Source organism: Blennius ocellaris (genome assembly GCF_963422515.1).
Source record: "Blennius ocellaris genome assembly, chromosome: 19".
NCBI lineage: Eukaryota > Metazoa > Chordata > Actinopteri > Blenniiformes > Blenniidae > Blennius > Blennius ocellaris.
In genome coordinates this window covers 21,718,594-21,741,295 of record NC_137668.1, presented here as the reverse complement: position 1 = coordinate 21,741,295, position 22,702 = coordinate 21,718,594, and the positions used below count along the sequence as shown (strand labels likewise).

Sequence of the window (22,702 nt, the reverse complement as noted above, 5' to 3'; positions counted from 1 at the left end):
AGCAGGGAGGGGTTATCTCACTGGTGGGGCTGCAGGCGCTGGTGGTGGTGTGGTGTGGGGGGGGGGGTTTCAGGGAGGAGGGATCGGTATCTGCTCTGTCTTTGGAGTGCAGCAGCTCATCAGTTCAGACTTCAGTGAGACGGGCGCTCATCCTGACCTAATCCAACCCCCCCTCTCTCCCCCCCCACCCCTCCTCGCCGCCGCCTCCCAGTAATTGCTTCTGTTTGTTTATTAATAGCGCCACGTTATCTTCAAAGATCCAGACGCGGGGCTGCCGAGTATTTACAGTGGAGCGGCGGCGGGTTTGCCGCCGTCGGACAACAAACTTGACAGGAACACTAGGGTGTCCTGTTCTGCAGCTTCCTCCTCCTCCTCCTCCTCCTCCTCTTCTCTGTCCCACGCGTTTGCCTGGGGAATATAAATCGGGGGTGGGGGGGTTCGTCTTTGAACCTGAGACGGGCCCAAAACCTCCCCGCCGAGACGTTTTGAGCCCCGACCTGAGCCAGATTAGCCTCGGATGGCGAGGAAGTCGACCGCACACGTCATCAAATAGTGTGGAAAATCTCATTTCAATCGAGGCGAGATAACGGCGCTCAGATGTGCCCACAGACATGAAAACACACAGACGCTGCTTCTTCTTCTCCTTCTTCTCCTTCTCCTTCTTCTTCGTCTTCGTCTTCTCTCTCTTTTTTCTTACTTTCTTTCTTCTTTTAAATTTGTTTGTTGGGATTGAGGGGAGCTAATCTGAGCCGAGGAGGAAGACGGTGGGGACTCAGATGGGAGCAAACAAAATAAATAAATAAGTGTGGGGGTGGAGGGGGGGTGGGGGGGTGGGGGGGTGGGGGGGGGGGGGGGGGTTTGAAACAAGTTGATCACAAATGACAGTTAAGCTATGGTTTTTAACTGCGCGGATCCATTTTCAAACGGGGATTTCTCCACGCTCTTTATCTGCTTTTCCGGCTGTCGCAGATTTTAGCGTTTCAATAATCATATCCGGCAACAAAACAGCTTGTAAGCAGCAAAAAAAAAAGGAAAAGAAAAAAGTAGCAGAGATGTGTTTACAGCCCAGAGAGAGATTTGAGAGCTTCAGCAGCATTTCACAAAGCCACCCTTATATGTTCAGAGCAGTTGGTGCTAAAGCTAATAAAGATTCAACAGGGTGCTTTTCTCCACTCCTGCCAACTTGTGTGTGTTTTTTTTTTTCTTTCTGCTAAACGCTGAGCTTTTTTTTTTTTCTTTTCGAGATTTTCCCGTGATTTAAAAACGACACGGGTTTGGATGACATTCAGCGTAATCATCCAACATCTTGTGATGAAAAAGTACACATGAAAGATAGGATTTGTGAAGCTCACCCTAAAATGGCATTCAGAAAAAAAAGAAGAAGAAGAAGAAGAAGAAAAAAAAAGGGATGACTTGACTAAGAGTTGACCTTGGGAGCTCATTCTGCTTCAAAAGAAAATGTTTTAATGTGTGCTTTATGGTGCTCAGAGATAATGGCTGGCTTATTTTCCCCTGTTTTATAACCATAGAGAATAAAGGGATTCTGATAATAGCCTTCCAGTGTCTGTCAATTGCAGCTGGCATGTGTAATAATGGATCATTGCAAGGTTCATGGTCGTGTCATTTGTATGGATTTTTTTTTTTTTCTCTATTTAACACTCCCAGTGGTTTTCTTTGGTGATTACCCGTAAAATATCCCCAGTAATGCGTCCTTAGTTTATGAATTTTTAATTCTCCCCCCCTTAATTGTGTGAGCAGTTTTATTAATCACTTTTTCTTCTGATTTATTGGACTTTAAGTGTGGTTTTCCACACGCTTTGAAGACTTATTCATTAAAGGAGAAATATTTCTCCTCCACGCTTTGCTGTAGTTTCACAAATACTGTTATTTCGAAATCAATATAGATTTTTGATCCTATAGTATCTTTCAGAGCCAACCTGATGAGAGCTCTTTTATGTCGGGTCCACAAGTAGGAGATATTGTTTTGTTTTGATAAAAAAAACACCTAAATGAGCGCAGGGAACAATACAATTTATACATTAATGATGACGGGCGACTCTCAACTATGGAATTAGAGAACGACAGAATATGGAGTGGGAGTCCTGCCAGGATTGAGGCTGCTGTTGTCGTTGTTGTGCGTCTGCAGGGGAACTATTTACAGCGGCTGTGGCAGCGTTTTCAAAAAGTTGTGTTTCCCCCTGTGTCCACGAAGACCGTTCAAATGCCGTTCAAAGAAATTTCTGGTAAAATTAAAATGTTTAAATGGGCGTGGTCTGTATTTAAGGGTTTTATGGCAGAGGGAATGAAGGACTTTGAGTACCTGTTAGTTTTTTCTTTGGGGCACGTAATAATGGTAATAATGGTAATAACGGTTAATAACGGTGATTCGTTTTTGCTTTTCTCGCTACTTGTTCCTCCCAGAGTCCCTCTAAAGAGTTCCAATCATTTCGGAGCAGAGTTTGATAATATTTAAGCTGTTTTTGTCTTTCGCATGCAGCCCATTGTACCAGCAGGTAAAGGAAAAGGTTAGTTGTTGATTAAAATAAAAGTCTGTTTGTATGCCAGTGTTTGTGTTTCCTCCACGATCTTATACAATAAAAGCTTTTCAAGTAGATCCTTATATCCAAAGCTGAAACAAAATCTTCCTTATTTCGGATTGCACGTCTGTTTACATTTTTTCTATAGAATTAAATATTCCAACGTCGTACATAATTAGCTATGTATCATACAGGGAGGCTCACTGATATTATTTCCCTCAAAAACACGATGTAGTATTAACCGAAGCTTCTGTGCATTTCTGTGGGTGTGCCGACTGCCCACTGCTACCAGCTAATGAACTTTCAAACGAGGATAAACGACTCCAGTGAAGTATAGTTGGTAATTTTTTTTATTTATTTTTTTTCCCTTCAACTGTGGGTTTAGTCATTTAAATAGTTCATTTATTACTAATCATTTGTCTAAATATGTGAATACATTCTGTGCATTAGCACTCGGGGCTCTTTCATCTGTTATACTGCTTGTCATAATAGACTTATACATCGTAAAATTAAAGAGTGCATCTTAAGCAAACCCGGGTCCCTCTCCCATGAATAATGAGGAAAAATGAGGAGTCATTTATTGCAGCGGGAGAGACGTGTTTGGGAGGCTGGGTTGTTTTGTTTTTCGTTCTTTTGGGGAATTCAAGTTCATTTGGAATGAGTTGTCACGTCTTTTTTTTTTACTGCAGAATTAAAAGATTAAGAGCCGGTCCAACGTAAAGTCAATTAGTGAACGTGGCAGAAAGAAAATATCATGAAAAACTGCATCATATTGGATCCAATGTTGAGTTTAAAGTTTGACAATGATGACTTTGTCTTTTTCTTTTCTTTTTTTTTTTTCAATCCGAATCCTGTCCCTTTAAATCCAAATCTGCGATTGGCTGAGGGTGTCCTCGCAGTCTGCTGCGGTGTAATGTAGTGTGATGCAGCCTGGTGGCGAGAGGCCATTTTGCCAAACACGCCGGCAGAGCAAGTGGAGTGGACCGACGTTTTGGGGTGGAAGGGATGCGCCATTAAGCACATACACACACACACACACACACACACACACACACACACACACACACACACACACACACACACACACACACACACACACACACACACACACACACACACACACACACACACACATATGTTGAAGCTGCTTGACAAATGTGTTGAAAGAAAGAACTAGTTCAGCTCCAAAAAAATGTTTTTTTTATATAAGCAACCTTGATTTTTCGAGTTTCAGTTTGTTTCTTGGTCTTTTTCTATGTTTGATCTTCCAGAGCAGAAACACTTTTTATTTCCTCACAAGCAAAACATAGTGTGAATGGGACAAAATGGTGGGGAAAGAAAAGAATTTTAGTATTTACACGTAGTGTGGCGAAAACGCAAAAATGAAGCGCTGTCGTCTTAATGGGGCCTTAAGGTTCCCGATTTCATACATTTTGAAAGTATTTTTCTTCATCTCAATCAAAAATGCTATTACATTGACGAGATGAAATATCTTATTACGCCATAGGGAAGTTATTACTTTATTAGACATTATAACTATATTGTTTGTTTCACACCTGGGATATAAAAAGTGTCCATCAATTCACTGTATCTTGTGAAATTTGATCGAGATAAACAAAGACACTCGTTCAACCATGAAGGAAACAAACAGAATGAAAACACAATTATTACATGATTGAATAATAATCTTCTTTGAATATAAATGTTCCGGCATCCGTGCGTGTTCGGTGACAAGCAGTCGGTGCGATTTGTCAATTTAAAAAAAAAATGTTATTTGCGGTATTCTAAGCAGGTGTCACATCCTCTTTCGGTGTTTGATTGTAGTTCCAGATCTTTTCGGGGGTTTTTTTTGACTCCGTACCGGTTTGGTTCTGCAGCGGTTCACGTCTCAGGAGGAGCGGAGTGACAGATGGAGTCCCGTGGACTGAATCTGTCACGAAAAGCTTTTCCCCGGGAACGCCGGGCTCCCCGCGGCTCCACATAACGTCGACTTCAGTGACTTAAACTGCCCCAACTTATCCTCGTAAAAAAGAAAAAAGAAATAAATAAAAGAAAAAAGCCTGGTAATGTCTGGAATATTATCGCTCGGGGTGTCAATCACTCTGGTGTAATTTTGCTCGCACTTTTGATCTGAGCCATGCCTTCATGAATTCCTCTTTAATTCCTGATTGGGGGGGGGGGGGGGGGTTGTATGTGTGTGGTTGGGTGGGGGGGGGTGGGGGTTGCCCCGCTGTGCCTGATTGTTGCCACACCTCCCGTCACACTTGACCCTGTACCGCCGTCGCAGCCGATCTGAGTCGCAGCAATCAAAATACTAAATCAACATTTGCCTGTACCTGTCGAGGAAAAAGGGCTCGGTTCCGTGTGTGTGTGTGTTGTTGCCATAGTGAGGCGGTGTGTGTGCTTTGTCTCGCCTTTAAAGGCCTGTGACAGTGCCGGGCGCCGCTGCGCCGGGTTAGTTGCTATAGTGAGTGGTTCCAGGTCTCCGCCTGTGATGTACATGCTTCCTGACAGTGCCGTTATCCCGGGGTGTGACATCTTTGAATCACCAGTAATCAACAGATGTAGTTGTGTGTGAAGAGCGCCGCGGGCCTTTGACTCCTCTCCACCTTGTTCCTTTTGACCGTCTCTCTTTGTGTTTCTGTGATGCAGCTGATTATTCCTGGTTTAAAAACAGCACACCGCCTGTGGGGCTCGCTCGCCCGCCCGCCCTCCCTCCCTCACTTTCATTCATCTCTCCTCCTCCTTTCCCTCGCTCCTGCAAACTGAAGGCAACCTCAGTGCCAATTTCATGGGAGGGTAGCGAGCGGCGCAGCAGAAATTATCCACTGCAAAATTGATCTAAACAATCGCAAAAGTGGAACGGCATGGGAGAAGCAGGAGAATGAAATTGGGAGAGTCTGTTTGAACTTGATTCATCGCTCAGAAGGAATCGTGGGCCTCGTCGCCGAGCGGGGGAGCGCCGTCACATGAACTCATCGCGTTCGAGATTTTCATGAAAACGACCTCATTTACATTATGTGTTTTTTCCATCATGTACACAGGATGTCTGACCTGCTTTTTCCTTCACTTTCCCACGAGTTTGTTAAAGAGGTCATATTATGCTGAATTAATTTTCCCCATACCTGGAAAGTCTGTCCTCTCTCTCTCTCTCTCTCTGGCTTGTTTCAGTTTTAAAAAAGTGTGTTGCTCCAACCAGCCAATCAGAAATCAAACCCTATATAGTGTCACTGGGGGATTAGCCAATCACAATCAAGGTAGGCTCCTCCCCCTTTGACCCCTCCCGCAATTAGGCAGCTCTGCTCTGGCACATGGCACCACGAGAGAAAAGTACTTCCTCCTCTTCCTAAAATAGGCGTGACTGGGCGGAGCCAGTCCAGTTCACACAGACGCAGCAGATTCTGACTGTAGCTCCCAGGATCTAATATTCAAATGGAGGGAAAAATCAAGGAAAAGCTGGATTTGGGGCAAGAAACTATGAATACAACATTTTTTGGACCAACGAGACTCGTGGAAGAGTGAAAAGCTGGATAATATGACTCTTTTAAACAAAATGTGAGGGAAAAAAGCAAATACTGGAAATTCATCTTGAACAATTTCGACATTTCCCTTCATTTTTTTTTTTTTTTTTTTTTTGGTGTGTGAATTGAAAGCCTGCTCTCGTACATGCAGCTGCATCATTGGAAAACACAGCAGCTGATATAGTTTAGTATTTCAATAAATGTAGCTGTGGCAGTGTGGAGTTTGAGGTGTAAACAGTTTAAAGGAAGCTGCTTGTGTTTAGTCCTTGTTCCGGGATCAGCTTGCATCTGTTATTAAAATGCATCCCACAGCCCAGCGTTCAGCGAGGAGGCCCATCTCCCACTGTTATGACTAAAAGCGGACGCGTCATTCCTGTTTCCGGGCGCCGTCAAAGTGAAGGATTTTTCAGCACGGAACTCTGAAAGCCACCGGAGTTTCATGACTCACTGTTGTGATGACGTGCATGTTTACAGTGTCGATCGCGAGGAGGTTTTTGAAACCTCCGTTCGTGTTTGACCCGACGGCTTCGCAGTGCGGCTGCCTGAATGGGAGAAGTAGAAATGCGGGAAACCTGGAGGAGCTTGTCTCGCACAGATGTGATGCTTCTACAGTTTAATGGAAACTATTGTGTGCGACGACGGCGACGGAGAAGTAATTTTGCAGACGGGATCATTGGGACGACTTGAGTTGATCTAATCTGGATTCACAAATGATTTCCTAGTTCCCCCCCCAAAAAAAAAAAAAAGTTGGGACGGTATGTCGGTATTGATTTCCTGCTGAATAAATACATAGTTACCCGAATGTGGTTATTAACCCAATGTGAAATGATGAAAGTGGAAAGATAAGAAAGTTGAGATGGATTTCCCCGAATAAAAGTCCGTATTATTTTCAATGCAAGATATTATTCTGGTTTTTTGTACTTTCCAGAGTGAAAGATAAACCTATTTCACCCTGCATGGACTTCCTCACCGGAGACACACACACACACACACACACACACACACACACACACACACACACACACACCTTTACCTCCTTCAACTTTTCCCCCCTCCCCTGCCCTCCTTCCTCCTCCTCCCTCCTCATCAGTGGAGGTGTCAGGACTCGAACGCCGCAGTGCCATCTGGGCTGCGGCTGATAAAAGCTCATGTGCCGGTCCGGCGGCGCCTGCAGGTCTGCCAGGAGCCGGCGAAGCCTGACTTTCAGAGGCGATGGGAGAGATTTGTGGCAGCCCGAGGAAGGGAGGGATGGCAAGCCGGCAGCGTGCTGATCCAGCCCCGGCCCTCCCCCCTTTGCACCCTCCATCTCGACACCAACCCCTTTGTCTGTCTGTCAGTCGGTCGCATGGCGCCACGCCGCCCCGAAATCCTCCACAAAAGTGTGTCTTTGTCCAAGAGAGGGCAAACAGGAAATGGCACGGCATTTTTTTTTTTTTTTTTAAATGCTTGAGCTCTCTGCGTTTCCATGTGCCACAACGGGAAATGTGTGACTTCTTCCCACCCACACCTTACGTTTAGATATCTGACCTCACATGTGTTAAAGTGCGCCCCCTGGAGGGCTGCAGCATCATGACATCAACACAATTTATTTCACATCAACACGGGATTTTTTTTTGCTTTTTTTTTTTTTTTTTTTTAGAAAACTACATTCTTTTTTTTTTTAAACATGGTTTGTTTACTCAAGATTCAGTTAAACAGTGCTACATTGGAAATCACCTAGAATGTTTCCCTCTTTTCTTCCCTCCCCGAACCCCACAGGCAACATATAACAACATGTAACAACATTTAACAACATTTAACAACATGTAGCATCATGTAACAACATGTAGCAACATGTAACAACATGTAACAACATGTAGCGACATTTACCAACATGTAGCAACATGTAACAACATGTAACAACATTTAACAACATGTAGCAACATGTAACAACCTGTAGCAACATGTAACAACATGTAACAACATGTAGCAACATGTAACAACATGTAATAACATGTAGCAACATGTAACAACATGTAACAACAAGCCAGACAGGTTGAAAGGAAACATAAATACAATAATAATACTGACAATAATCACTGCCAATAAAATACATCAAAATGCACATGAAAGTGTAGTGTAATTAACTGATCTACAGTCGGCTTTCCTTACAAATTATTAGTGTACAGTTATACAATTTCAACTGCATCCATCTTTTGAAAATAGGCAAGAAAAGGGTCCCAAACATTGTGAAATGTTTTTAACTGAGCCTTTTGTTGTGTGTCTGATTTTTTTCCAGCAGTGTGTAATACATGACGTCACTGACCCAAAGTCTAAATATAGGTGGCTCTGGAGAAAAAAAACTACAGAAAACTATATGTACTATATGTAGAAAACTACATTCTTGCCATGTGTATCAACTCCACACCCTGCCTGTCAATCAGACTGAATGAAGGCCCCTGAATTTAGTCCTTGATTCCGCTTTTTTAAAGTGCAAACATGTTTGCTGTGGGCAAAGAAAGACATTTACGCTCACAAAAATCCCAGAAAGTGGGAGAATAAAAGCGGCTGCTATGCTCTTTACATGTCGAGACTCTTCACTGCTCTCTGCATGTGTCCCAGGACTGATTTATTAACCCCCGCCATCATATATCTTTCTTTCCATCACGTGAACGCGTCAGGTTTGCTTCTCCGCGCTCTGATTTTTGCTCTGTTCTCAAGCCTTCGCGTTTGAGCGACGCGCCGCCGTCACGTGAGGCAAATGTGCTGACGGATGTGGCGGAGTCAGCCCAGCGTGCAGGTGGAGGCTCTCCGCCTCCCTCGCTCCTCAGATCCAGCTAATCCAGGCTGCGGCGGCGTGATAGGAGCTTTTAAGAAGACGCTTTCCACTTATGCTGCTCAGAGATCTGTGCTTATGGAAATAACCTACATTTATCTGTCACAATGACCTTTTTTTTTTTTTTACAGCCACTTGTCATGTGCTCTCTTAGTGTTGAAGCGAAGGCCTCACCCCTCCTTCAGTTTAACCACGTTAGAGACATGAGCTATTTTCTTTTTGTTGACCATTTGACCAGGGATTTGTTTGCAGAATCTGTCTTGTATTTTTTCCCTTTGCACGTTAAGGACTACTGGCCTCATTAAAAAAAAGACCCTTGAAGCAGCATGTTTAGGAGAATATTCTGTAGGGATGGGAAGCTGCATCTGGTGTAACTGAATGGAGGGGGGGGGGGGGGGGCAACAAGAGGGAAAAGCCAGTATTCTGAGGTAGTAGCTCGCAGCAACAACAACAAAAAAGAACTATTAACTAGTTTATTTTTGGAACTGAATTATGAACTGAACTAGTTAATCTTAAAATCTGTGTAATCTGTGTAGAAACTGAACTTTCCCAACACCGACAGCATGGTTCAGAGGCGAGTTTGATAGCAATGAGGCAGCTATGAACCTGATTGGAGCTTCTTGCGAGGCGGTTTTGGCCAACGCGTTTTATTTTTGTCACCCATGTGCCATTATTTACAATCCAGCATTAGAAGGAACGGCCGAGACAGGACATGTACAAATCACAGGCAAAATACGGGCAATTCTAGACTCACTGATTAACCTTAAACATGTTTTTTGGACCGTGAGAGGAAGCAGTTCGAGGAGAAAAACCTATGTAACACAGATTTAGGCAGACAGATGGATTTAAAAATTAGCAACTTATCTCAGGTGACATATGACACAGACCTATAAGTAAACAGCAGATTACTGTAAGATTCTGTAGTTAAAAACGACCTTTTTACAAGAATATTAGTTCATACTGTGGGAGTGAATTTGTTCAAAAGAAAACTCCACTGAAGTCTGAAGAAATCTCTCAGCCTGAGGAGCAACAGGCTTTTCCCAACATGGATCTGTAGAGAGACGATGTGGATTTTGACGGATTTTCAGCTTGTGCAGCAAAGATCTTTGTCAAAAGTGCAATAAATGGGACCGTTTTGAAAATGAAAATGATGACCGGTGACGCTCGAGTCAGACCGAAGTGGGCTGGATGTCCCTCAGAAGGTAAAACACCCAAAGCCGGCCTGGATGGTTTATTGTTGTCTGTGTGCAGGAGGTGATGACTGTGGAGACAGACGGGCCATGATTATATTGATGAACCAGCATAAAGTGGAAGGATAGTGCCTGTTCTTTATCACACCGAGTCAGATGAAAAATGTTTCCTCCACCTTTCCCTTCGGGCTCCTTGCTTTAGGTTTCCTTCCATTAATATTAACAGTCTCAGGAATGCAGATCTGTCTTCATCCTTTCTCAAACTTCTCAGACTATCTTTTTTTTCTTTCTTTCTCATCCCTGCTAACGATGACAAAATGTCTCGTACAGGTAGTAAGGTGAAGAAAGGAGACGCCGCCCCGGTTTGAACCGTCTGTTTCTGCTCCACAGGTCTGGACCTGAGGCAGGCCCAGGTGGTGGCGCTGTCCACCGGCACCAAGTGCATCAACGGGGAGTACCTGAGCGACCAGGGGCAGGTGGTGAACGACTGCCACGCCGAGGTCACGGCCCGCAGGGCGCTGCTTCGCTTCCTCTACTCGCAACTCGAGCTCTTCTTGAGGTAACGGACGCAACTTGGGAAAAATCTCCGCCACGTCGACGTTCACGTCTTATTTATTTGTTTGCTGATCATATAATCAATTCATGAAAGTGTCTCTTGGCCGAAGGTCACTGATTTTTGACTGTTTTTTTCATTTAACATTTAATGTTACATCTTGTTTTTGTCTGTATGCATTATATTTATTATAACTTTTTGCAAAATCTATTAACCCAAATTACATGAAATCTTCAATGATAATTAATCATCATCCAAGAGCCAATCAGTTAGAATTTGGGACATTACCGGCAAACCGTTTCTGAAAAAATCCCCCCCAAAAAAGAGAGTTGTATTCTGTTACTTGTCTCAGATCAATACAGCAGAGTGAGACAGGAAAATTGCACTTGATCAGTTTTCATTTCTCAGTCGAAATAAAATCAGTCAAGGTTGGACTTGCCAAGGCTTGAAGGATCTCAGGCTGCACGGAGGAGTTTCAGCAGCCCTAATTAATAAAACAAACATCGCAGTGTACTTCATAACCAAGCAAACGGTTTCCCCTCGTCTGTAATAAACTCCACTTTGTTCGCGGGAGACGTTTCAATAATCAACCAAGCCTCCTCCTCAGACTGTTCAGCTTCATCAGGGTCTCAGGGTTTGTTCCGAAACACTTTTTTGCACTCCGGCTCACGAGGACTCGCCAAACTTTCTATCCAAACCCGGAGTCTTGATTTGAGTTTTGACTCAGAATTGCCTTCCGGCGTGAATATTCTGCTCCTGCGCTCCCCGAGGAGCTCCATGGCGAGGCAAGATGTATCCGATAAGCGAGAGAAGAAGTGGGAGATTGGCTGAATGTCATATTTGCATACGCAGCACTGACTTTTTATCTCGCCACAATGCTGGGCGGCAGGTTCGGAGACTCTGCGGCTCAGGAAGGAAGGGAAAAAAAAAAGAAAAAAGAAAAGAACAGCTAATGGGGAAGATAAGTCATAATGAAATGACCAAACAAAATGCCAGAAGCGTCATGTTCACGTTGAGTGAAAGGACATGGGAGGGGGAGGAGAGGTGACACTGTGCATGACGATGCACAGTTTTAACTGGACAGTGTGAAGGCACTCTGCGTGTTGGAGGCCACCTTCATGGATGTCAGACAGATGGGGAGATTATTTTTTTTCACATTTTACATTACCTCACCTTGAACGAATAGGACAGTCTGACAGAGAAGTCCAACTCAGACCAAGTTAGTTTTATTCTGTATAAGTCAACATATCTCATAATAAACTGTTATAGCTAACCCTACACCAGGCTTTAACTTGAGCTAATAGTGAGACTGTAATACAGTAGTGCTGTTATCATAGGATGACTGACGTGTAAATTAAATCGCAACAATTGAGCCGTTACAATTACAGACTGTAGAAACTAATAGCGTAATAATGGTCAGTAATGTCGTGTTGGCCATTTTTGTACTGTATCCATTAACCAAATAACTATGACCATAATTGAGAGGGTGATGAATATTTTTCTCAATGAATGAATATGACGATGATCCCATCCATTATAGTGCAAATGTTTGATACGCAAACAGCACAAAATTGACAAAAAAAAAATCCTTGCATTTCCAAGAGATATAGCCCTTTTTATGTATTATTGCGATTTTGGCAACATTTATTACAGTTTTGAGATTTTTTTTTTTAATGCTACTTTAATCATGCAACAGGTTATCCGGGAATTGTAGCTAATTTTGGGTTTATTCCAATTAAAATTGTCAAAATTATTCTATGTCTTTATGTAGATACTCTATTTCTCTAATTGCAAATATATTAGTAAAAACTCTAAACTTTTTGCAGTGCACTTTAACATTTGATTTATTAGCGCCAGAAATCGCTCACGAGCTTTCAGTCATCTGTTCCGAACCAACCATCTTTTGCTCGTTAATTTCTCTATTGCAAAAACCTCTAGCATCGTTCATTTACTTTGCTTTTCCTTGTCAAAACACAGAATCAGTGCTGCGCATGTGGGAAATGGGATGATTCCCAGTTGGGAATGTTCCATTTAAATGTGTATAACATTCACCTGATAGTAAATAGAAATCGAATCGAAACAAGACAATCAAGTCGTCGCAAACATGAACCAAAAAGGAGGACAAAATGAAGCTTAGGTTACATTATTTGCATGCAAATAAGCTGAAAATCTCATTTATCGTACGCTGAAGTGGTGGGAGTGTCATAGTTCAGCACCTAAAGTATCCTCCTCCTTGTGTTTATTCTTGGTTTAAAACATATTCATGTATTTATGTGGACGTACCTGCGGCAAAAACGAGAATTTCAATCCGTAATTGTTGACCTGCAGTGTTTAACTGCAGGGGAAGGTTGAAGGGAACATTTCAAGAGCTGAACTCGAATTAGAATTTTAAGATAAAATAAGGTTCAGAACAAAAACAGCGTAACGGATCTGACAGCTGCAGACTATAAAGATGTAAATGGATTTCACTTATGTTGAGGTTTTTTCCACCGTTAGAGCAAAGTGGTTATTGACGATCACTCTTCATTACACAGAAGAATGTGTAGAGCAACTGAGTTAAAGTTACCAAAGATGACAATATGCATCACTTTATAACATCAAAGTACCTCTAAAAAACGTTTTTATTAGAAAATAAAGCAATTTGATGAACTTGTTTTTCAGAGGGATGTGAATCAAAGTCACAGTGTTCATATTTACCTCTTGCAAATACTTATGTCTATTTTAGTCCACTTTCTGTGCTGTATTGTAATTAGGGTAACAAATAAATCGTGAAAATCCACATTTCTATCTTCCTCATTTTCTCACGGATATCATTTCCCAGCTTGTGTTTCTTTTTTTTTTCCCTTTTCTTTCCCCCGGTGTCCTTCATGTTGACTATTTGGTGTCAGAGGTGTAGGTGTAGAGTTATTTGTACAGCCTGAGTAATGTCCGCGAGTCTCTGACAGGCGGAGAATAGGCTGTGGTCAGACGGCGGGCCGCTGTCCGTCCCTCTGCACCCCGGCCTCGCTTCATCACTGGAAAAGAAAGCGGGAAACCTATTTCCTTCGGTCCGTGATGAATGCTGCTACTTTTCTCATCAGTCTCCCTCCTCCTTGGTTTTTTTCCCCTCTCTCTCTCTCTCTCTCTCTCTCTCTCCCGCTGCCACAGTAAAAGACCCGAGGACTGGGAGGAGTCCATATTCGTGCGCCACAAAGAGTTCAGCTACAGACTGCGAGACAACGTCCACTTCCACATGTACGTCAGCACGTCGCCGTGTGGAGACGGGAGGCTCCACTCACCGTACGAGATCTCCACCGACCGTAAGACGACCCACTGTTTAGAATGATCGGCTCGTTTGTTTGTTTTTTTAACCACTTGGAATAGGTTTGTTTAATTTTTGACAATGAATTATGAAACAAACGCTGACCAGTAAAGAAGTAACAGGGCTCATTGATTGGTCTGCACCGAAACCCGAAGTCCCGCCGGTGGCTAGGCTAATTAGCTCGTGGCTAATGGGTAGCCGCAAGCATCTCTTCTTTTAGATATTTTCCAACTTTTTCTTTCTGTGTCAGTTTCTTCTGATTGGCGCAATGCAAACACACCCTAGGTGTAACATTTGTGGCCTTTTTTGAGCCAAGGCACACTTTTTGCTTTGGAAAAATCTGGAGGCACACCACCACCCGAAAATGTTATAATTTGAAACTCTGTAGCTGATATTAACAATATAAAGTCATTCTCATCAAAGTTTTATCAACAGGAATCAAGTAAATACAGAAAAAAAGTATTTCCCACTTTCTTTTTTTTGAGTTCAAATCCTCCCTTTTCAAAAACTTCTCCATCACTGTCACCGACGCAGTACTTTGATACAAGATGGCAGCAGCTGCAGGTGGTGGAGATTAACGAGACTGACGTCTGTCAGTTTCGATTTCACCGGCAAAGTTCTGTGCTGCCATCTATTGGCGAAGAGTATTTATTTATACATGATTACTCTGCGGCTGTGAGAGCAAATGATTTTTAGAAAAAAAAATTGAAATTGGATAATTTCCCACGGCGCACCTGACTAGATCTCGCGGCACAGTGGTTGAAAAACACTGGATTAAATGACTTGCGGGGAAAATCCAACTTTTTGAAAATGTGCCGACTCATCCTCCGTGTACAAACTCGAAAACATTATTGATTAGAAATGCTGCGACTGCACACTACGGCTGTAGTAAACAGTTCTTACTGCACATGCTCAGTAGATGAACAATAACAATGTTTTCCTCCAGAGTGTCAAGACTCTCAGTCCATGTTCTCCTGGACTCACCATCCAACTTGGTCGTCTGTCCATCAGAATGTCCGTGTTCTGCCATTTTTTTTATGTCGATAGCGGATTGATCTCATTACAAAAACAACCAACGGCGCCAACTGTTGAGCTGGTATGCTAACTACATTATTTTCAAAATGGTGGGAAGGTTTTCTTGAACAATTGCGCAAAAACAATGTGTTTTCATTCTAAACGTTGTGTAAACGGGGCTGAGAGTTGATTCTTTTTCTAGACGCGCTCTTAAAACTGTGACTCTTAAAACTTTTTTAAGTTTTAATAGTCCTGTCTCTCCCCTAGCCTCCCTTTTATTCTTTTTGTCTATTTATTCAATACTTAAAAAAACACTGCTCAGCAGTGTTTTTTTAAGTATTGAATAAATAGACAAAAAAAATAAAAGGGAGGCTAGGGGAGAGACAGGATATGGATAAAGGAAGTAAAGTTAAAAGGACCCATTGATTAAAAAAAACAGATTTAACAAGAAAAAAGGAAGAAAGAACGAAGCCAGTTTAAATGCACATGTGATCTTTTTAATGTCGGCTCTTGCAGTCGCTCAGCTTCACAGTCGGATCATTTTCTTTGACACTCATCCTGCTCTTCCCTTTTTCTTTTTTCTTTTTTTTTATCACACGCTCTTGGCATCCTTTTCATGTCACACTGTCTTTAACCTCTTTTAACCTCGCCACGCTGGCTGCATATTTCATTGCTCACCGACTGGAAATGAACCGTGTATTCATTTAGATGGTTAGCACAGCATTTTTTTTTTTTTTTTTTTTTCTCACTGCGAGTTCACACACTGTAATCTTGGACTTTATTTTCCTCCTCCCCCTTTCCCACTGGAGACGTGTGAATGCGGTGGCAGGAAGTGAGAGAGAGAGAGAGAGAGAGAGAGAGAGACAACGCCGTCATCAAAGAAGCCTTAAACTTTTTTTTTTTTTTTTTTTTTAGTCATTAAACCTTTTAAATGTTCTGCAGTGGCGCTCGCAGAGATTAGGAAATTACTGAGCACCTTTTCTCCGACTGTTCTTAAACATTTCCGAGGCGCAAGCCGGCGGCTTAATTTTCAGCTGCTGTCAGATGAGCAACAACAGCGTTGAGAGAGACGGGGGGGACGGGGGGTGGGGGGATGGGGGGGGGGGGGTTGGGAGGATGAGGAAACAAAACACGCTGAATATTTATGCAAGAATTGTCCAAATCGTCATTATGGGTCTGCAGCTTTGTGCCTGGCCACCCTGGAACAGGGAGAACATGCAAACACACCGACAGCAGATCAGTGTGGTGAAACCGTCCAACCGGAGCGGCGGTCACGCCCTCGCTCACTCGCATGAGGGCGCAGGAAAGTGGATGAACGGCATTAAGAGCTAATGGTGCTAATCACACCAGGACTCAGGTGAAATGTTCAACTTTGTGACGGCAGGTCACTTTCACAGCAGGAGGTTTAATTCCCCCCTTTCCCTTAATGTTTTGAGGATTTGCAGCCAAAGAAATAAGACAAAAACAATATTTTGAATATTTTGTCTTGTTTGCGGTAATTAGAAAAATGAATGAACTATTATCTATTGTGTCTACCTTTACTACTACGAAGAATGTTATCGTCACGTTCATTTATATACGTTTGACTCGGTTCGTCTGGTTATTTTTCAAGATGGTTCCCAGCTTCTTTTCCTCGGAACCTCCAGAGTCTGAGGCCCCGTTTACGCAACGTTTCCAAGTCAAAGCAGAAAACCCGTCGTGTTTTGGGCGTTTACGTGACGAAGGTGTTCGGAGCCGCTGGAAAAGCAACTTTTTGGGAAAAAAAGGCTCCCTTATCTGAAAAGCTACTCCTGTGCTTGTACAACAAACACTCGCTGTCATAACAATCCAACTCGGTCCATCTCTTCATACGGACGTATGGAAATTTGAGATTTCAGTGTTTCTACTGTTTCTATGGAAAAGGACATTGTTATCGAAACGTTGCATTGCAAACGTGAAAGTTTTTTTGTTGCTTAAAACCCCCTAAAAATTTGGCAAAACATACTTATGAATGAACACAAACTGGACCCTTCATAGTGTGGTTGAATGAGGGTCCAAGACGGTTCTGGACCGCAGGTTTAGAACCGCCGATGTTTGATATTTAACTCTTGTCCACTCGTTTTCAGTATTTTGACCCATTCAGGTTGGTCAAATTTAGAAAAACCGAACAACTAGAAACCAATTTCAGGGTCTTCATTATTAAAAAAAAAAAAAAAAAGGGAATATAATCTGCTCACTCTTGTTGCGGTTGTGTCGGTTCAGTGCACAGCAGCCGACACCTCATGAGGAAGCACCGGAGTCACCTGCGGACCAAAATCGAGTCGGGCGAGGGGACGGTGCCGGTGCGGTGCCGGGGGGCTGCGCAGACCTGGGACGGCGTCCTGCAGGGGGAGCAGCTCATCACCATGTCCTGCACCGACAAGATGACCAGGTCAGCCTCCACACACACACACACACACACACACACACACACACACACACACACACACACACACACACACACACACACACAAAACGTCTGCTTTCAAATCCCGCTTGTTTCGCACCATAAAACTGCAGATCCGCAGTGAGAACGCCACCCAATCGATCTAAGGCACGCTCCTGTCGCACGCCGTGCTGCCTTTGCTGTCTTCTCGTCACATTAATCAGGGTTTGACTCGCACTTTTGAAATTGGACCGTTGTTGATGGAAGCACCTTTCAAAAAAAACAAAAAAAAAACTGCTGAGATTCAGACTTTCCCGTTTCTGTGAGCGTCTGGATCAGACGGAACGATTCAAACGTGATCATCAGCATAGTCGAAGTGTGAGAAGCAGGTTCGGGGGACGATCAGCTGACGTGTGGCGGCGTGTTGCTACCAGCTGCGTTTTGTAGTCTTTGAGTGGCGAGCATTGATTTCCCATATATGACGTGAATAGCTAATCCGATTCTAATGAGTTAGCGGATTAATGGCGGCTTTGTTTTCATCCCCCGGGATCTGTCGGGCTGAGATATTAATCATACAACCTTTCACACGCCGTCGTCTTCTGAGCGACCCGCTTTACATGCCTGCACGTCAGGACCAAGTTAAATGTTCTCGGCTAACCGGAGTCCGATCACTCGCGCCGGCCTTGAGCCGCCGTCGTATCGTCCACATGTATGGCGGGGCAGGGTAGGGACAGATGGCGGCGCTAAATCCGGACCGCTCTTTTCTCTCTCTCTCTCTCTCCCGCCTCTGCTTTTTGCGCCGTCGCCACGTGTGAAGAGCGGCGGCTTCGGTGCGTAACGCACCGGGATGCCGTCGTCTAAATTTGAAAAACAACATAAGCGGTGAGAGCGGGATGTTATTCAGCCTCGAGTAAACAAATATGCTCTTAATAATGCCGCTAACGCTCAATGGCGATAATAACGTGAATTTAGTGAAGCGCAAACCGCATTCAGATGATTCAAAATCGGATAATAATAAGAGCATTTCCAAATATACCAGTTTAAAAACAGAGTTATCCAGGGTCATGAATGACGGGCCTGTTTTTGTTGTTGGTTTTTTTTTTATATTTAATACTTCCTCCAACAAGTCCATGTTATCCAATTTTATTCAACTCTTTATCACATCCTTGTACCGACAAAAGCATCAACAGATGCGAACATCTCACTCACAAAGCGAATCCTTTCGTCTCAGCCGTTATTTTAGCTTTCTCTTTATAAGTATACGTGTTTTCTGTCTTGATTCTTGTTGAATGAAGCTGTAGGCACATTCCAGGCTCAACGCCAAACTGTGAGTTAAACTCTCACGTTTGCGTGATCAGTTCTTCCATTGTAAAAAAAATAACTTTTATTATTGCCTCTAAAAGGGTAAATAAAAAGGACTTCATGAACCAAAGCACGGTTTGGTTCATCCTCTTCGTTTCTCTTAAAATTAAGTTCAATCTCGACAAAAAATGGCCGACGCCACAAAACGACCTCCCCCCCCGGAGCCGCGCTGCTGCTGGCATATCTGGGAAATCCAGCTGAAGACACTCAACAGTTGTAATTCTTCACTTCCACCCCTGACGCCTTCGTCTCCTGAAATATCTGAAATCAATTTTTAATATAGTCTCTGTTTTTCCGCTGCGACTCGGCCTCAACGGGAGCCGGAGCCATGAATTTAGCTTAGTAAGCACCGCGCTGTGCCAACTGAGCCGTACAGGACCACAGCTGAGCGTGAGTGTGTGTGTGTATCTGTGTGTTTGTATGTATGTGTGTGTGTGTGTGAGAGAGACACAAAGAGTAAAATAGAGAAAGCACAAGCGAGAGGTGAACCCTTCTCCTGTGTAGCCGCTGTTAATTTGCCCAATTTGATTCAGTTGGCCAGGGCTGGAGATGGTGTGATTAAATCTACCCAGGTCACCAACAGGGGTGAAAGCAATTACTTTACAAAAAAATAGAGTGACGGGGGGGAGGAGGAGGGGAACGAGAAGGGACACCCGGCTTTTCTTACCTCCCACCATCGTCTCCTCTTCCCCTCTCTCTCGCTCTCTCTCTCTCTCTCTCTCTCTCTGCTCCACAGCTTCCTCTTTCTTTCCTCCTTTATCGCTGTAAATGATCGGTGGTCGTCGTTAAAGTGAGTGGGTCACCGAGGGCCAGTTTATCAAGGTCAGGAGTTGGAGGGTGGAACTGAGAGGAGCTTAGGACCGCCGACTCAACACACACACACACACACACACTGCTGCAATCTTAAACTGATCCCCTGGATACTCTTTTTGTCCTCTGTCACACTCATTTTGCAGTCTCCCATTACTTTTTTTCTTTTTCCCAATCCCCCCCTCCCTCCTCTCACTTCCTGCACTTTATTATAGTTAGTTCAGCTTCGACCAGAGGGGACGTTTGGGTGTGGGAGCCACCCGAGGTGACAGTCCCCATCGCCATCACCTGATGATCGCCGCTTTGTTTTCTTAGGCGGGGCGCCGGCGAAGCACCCCCCCCACCCACCCCACCCCACCCCACCCCCCCTTTCGCTAATATTTGATTTGAAGCCGACAGCTGGATTTAATTGAGGGGCCTAAATGGCTTTCATATAACGATGATGTTCTCCATTCCACTGCAGTTTTATGCAGATGAACACATTACTTTAATGGTTGGCGTTTACCGGGGGAGGGGGGGAGGGAACGATGGATGAGGGGAGAGAGAAAGAGGAGGTCTGGCCTCGCTCTCTCTCTCTCTCTCGCTCTCTCTCGCTCTCGCTCTCTCTCTCTCTCTCTCTCTCTCAGTCACACACCCCAGCCAGATGGCTGTCTTTTCTTGCATGAGATTAGAAGATGTTTCTGATTCACGGTGTCGCTTTCTGGGTAAATTAATATTTCAGGCTAAACTATTTCTGTTTTGGTGGTGGCTGCGTGCGTTCGTGTGTGCGTGCGTGATGTTTTTGTTTTTTTTCCTCCTCCTTTTTTTTTTTTTTTTACCCCCAAAACAAAGCTCCTCCTCTCCTCTTGAGAGGGAAGGACAGATCCTGGCAGATTGCAGGTAAAGTGGAGGCGGGCGAGCGGCCGCCACTTCCTGAGCCCGTTTAGTGATTCCCAGAAAGCTGTTGATGTTAATTGACTGCTTGGCAAGCAAAAGAAGGCGTAATGAGTGATTATTAAGCCGGCGAGGAGAAGGGGGATGAAAAAAATTAAATAAAAACACTATCAAAAAAAAAGATGATGAAGAAGAAGCAGTTGCTGTAATTGCATCTATGATAAAGAGGCATTGATTAACCAAAAAAAGGACAATGATGTGAAATTAGCATCGTAATGCGGAGCCTGTGATTGTGCTTCGCATAAGTTCATTAGTCCAATGCGCCGGAGAGAACGCAGCTCAGGTACGCAGCAGGCCTCCTGTCGCCGCGAGGAGGCCGGGAACGATAATAAACACGGTGATTATCATTTGCCATCCGTGAATTAGCATCTGCTGGCTAAACAGAGAGGAAAGAGGGTGGTCGGTGGCACATGACCAGTTAGTGGCTGTACCATCGGTGACCGTCGGTGCGGCCATTTTTGGTGTGTCACCTGTGGCTCCCCCTCCAACGACGAAGCGTCAGGTGACGGGACGTTGGACGGAGGCTGAGCTGCAGCCCCGTGCAGTGCATTAACCCCGCTGCCACTGATGAATGCACACATGCTAATGTGTTGTTCCACATAATGAATGCTGATGTACTGACCTTTGGCTGTGTTGTTGTTGGCGATGATGGCTGCTATCGCTGGGGGAAGAGGACGGGCGTGTGTGTGTGTGTGTGTGTGTGTGTGTGTGTGTGTGTGTGTGTGTGTGTGTGTGTGTGTGTGTGTGTGTGTGTGTGTGTGTGTGTGTGTGTGTGTGTGTGTGTGTGTGTGTGTGTGTGTGTGTGTGTGTGTGTGTGTGTGTGTGTGTGTGTGTTTTGTCAGAGCAGCGTCTGTTATTCATCACGTCCCACATCAAGATAATGATCAAATTGTCTCTACCTGTCATCGAAGCTCTCACATCAGTCTCTCTTTTCCTCACCTCATCGCTTTAACCATTTTCCCTCCTGATTCTGTCTCTGCCTCCCCCCCCACCCCCCACCCCCGATTCTTTGCACCTCCTTTTTTTTTCACCCCTCTTCTCCTCCTCCTCCCTCCCCCCTCAGGTGGAACATCCTGGGCCTGCAGGGGGCGCTGCTGAGCCACTTTGTGGAGCCGTTGTACCTGCACAGTGTGACCGTGGGCAGCCTGCATCACACGGGGCACCTGAGCCGGGTCCTGAGCCAGCGGCAGGAGCGCCTCGGCCCCCTGCCCCCGACGTACCGACGGAACCAGCCCCTGCTCAGCGGTACGACATGTACACACACACACACACACACACACACACACACACACACACACACGTCAAGGTTGACGGTGATAAATTCCACTTTAAGACTTGAGGAAGTCGTCACATCAGAAAGTGACACGGTGAAAGTGTTTGCCGCCGCCGTACGAAGGTCGTCCATCAGGTGCCGGAGTGGCTTTCCTTTTTCCTTCTCGTCAAGCTTTCTGGAAGTCGCCCGGGTTCGGTCTGCTCTCCCTTCCCCAAAGGTCACAACTGTCAAAATATTCAAGCTCACCGTGTGGAAAACACAAAACCCCTGCATAAATACACTCTGGGCACCGCAAGTTAATCTTCTGGTCACACGGTGTATTTTCTAAGGCCCGATTTACACAAGACTGTTTTCTGTTTTTAACTTCCCCCTGGGATTAATAAGGTTTTTCTGTTCTGTTCTGTTCTGTTCTGTTCTATTCTATTCTATTCTATTCTATTCTATTCTATTCTGTTCTGTTCTATTCTGTTCTATTCTATTCTATTCTATTCTATTCTATTCTATTCTATTCTATTCTGTTCTGTTCTGTTCTGTTCTGTTCTGTTCTGTTCTGTTCTGTTCTGTTCTGTTCTGTTCTATTCTATTCTATTCTATTCTATTCTATTCTATTCTATTCTATTCTATTCTATTCTATTCTATTCTATTCTATTCTATTCTATTCTATTCTATTCTGTTCTGTTCTGTTCTGTTCTGTTCTGTTCTGTTCTGTTCTGTTCTACTACAACTGTAAGTAAAAAGCTTTTGCTTTTGGGTGTCTATTTATGCATCAACGTGCCTCAGAGTCACTGAAAATGAAGCTTTTCGAAAAATGACTCTCAAGGTAGAACTTTCCGAAAACACTCATGTAAACATGAAACTTTTCTGGAATGTAAACCCCAAAAATCTATAATTTTTCACTTTAATAATAGTCGTTTTAATAGGGAGTAAACAGTTTGTGAAATGTAAAATGATATCAGTTTGGAAGACCAGGGTGTGTAATTGTAAGTAAT

General features: G+C 44.0%; 1 protein-coding gene across 1 annotated transcript in view; it reads left to right on the top strand.

The window, feature by feature from the left end:
• The window catches only part of adarb2 (adenosine deaminase RNA specific B2 (inactive)), a gene marked incomplete at both ends in the record, with an annotated part of 177,330 nt that overhangs the window by 145,900 nt on the left and 8,728 nt on the right, over positions 1-22,702 (top strand). The window contains 4 exons of the mRNA XM_080515009.1: positions 10,454-10,622; positions 13,764-13,915; positions 17,173-17,341; positions 21,504-21,685. Coding sequence (XP_080371135.1) covers positions 10,454-10,622; positions 13,764-13,915; positions 17,173-17,341; positions 21,504-21,685 — 672 coding nt within the window. The remainder of the gene's footprint in view (positions 1-10,453; positions 10,623-13,763; positions 13,916-17,172; positions 17,342-21,503; positions 21,686-22,702) is intronic.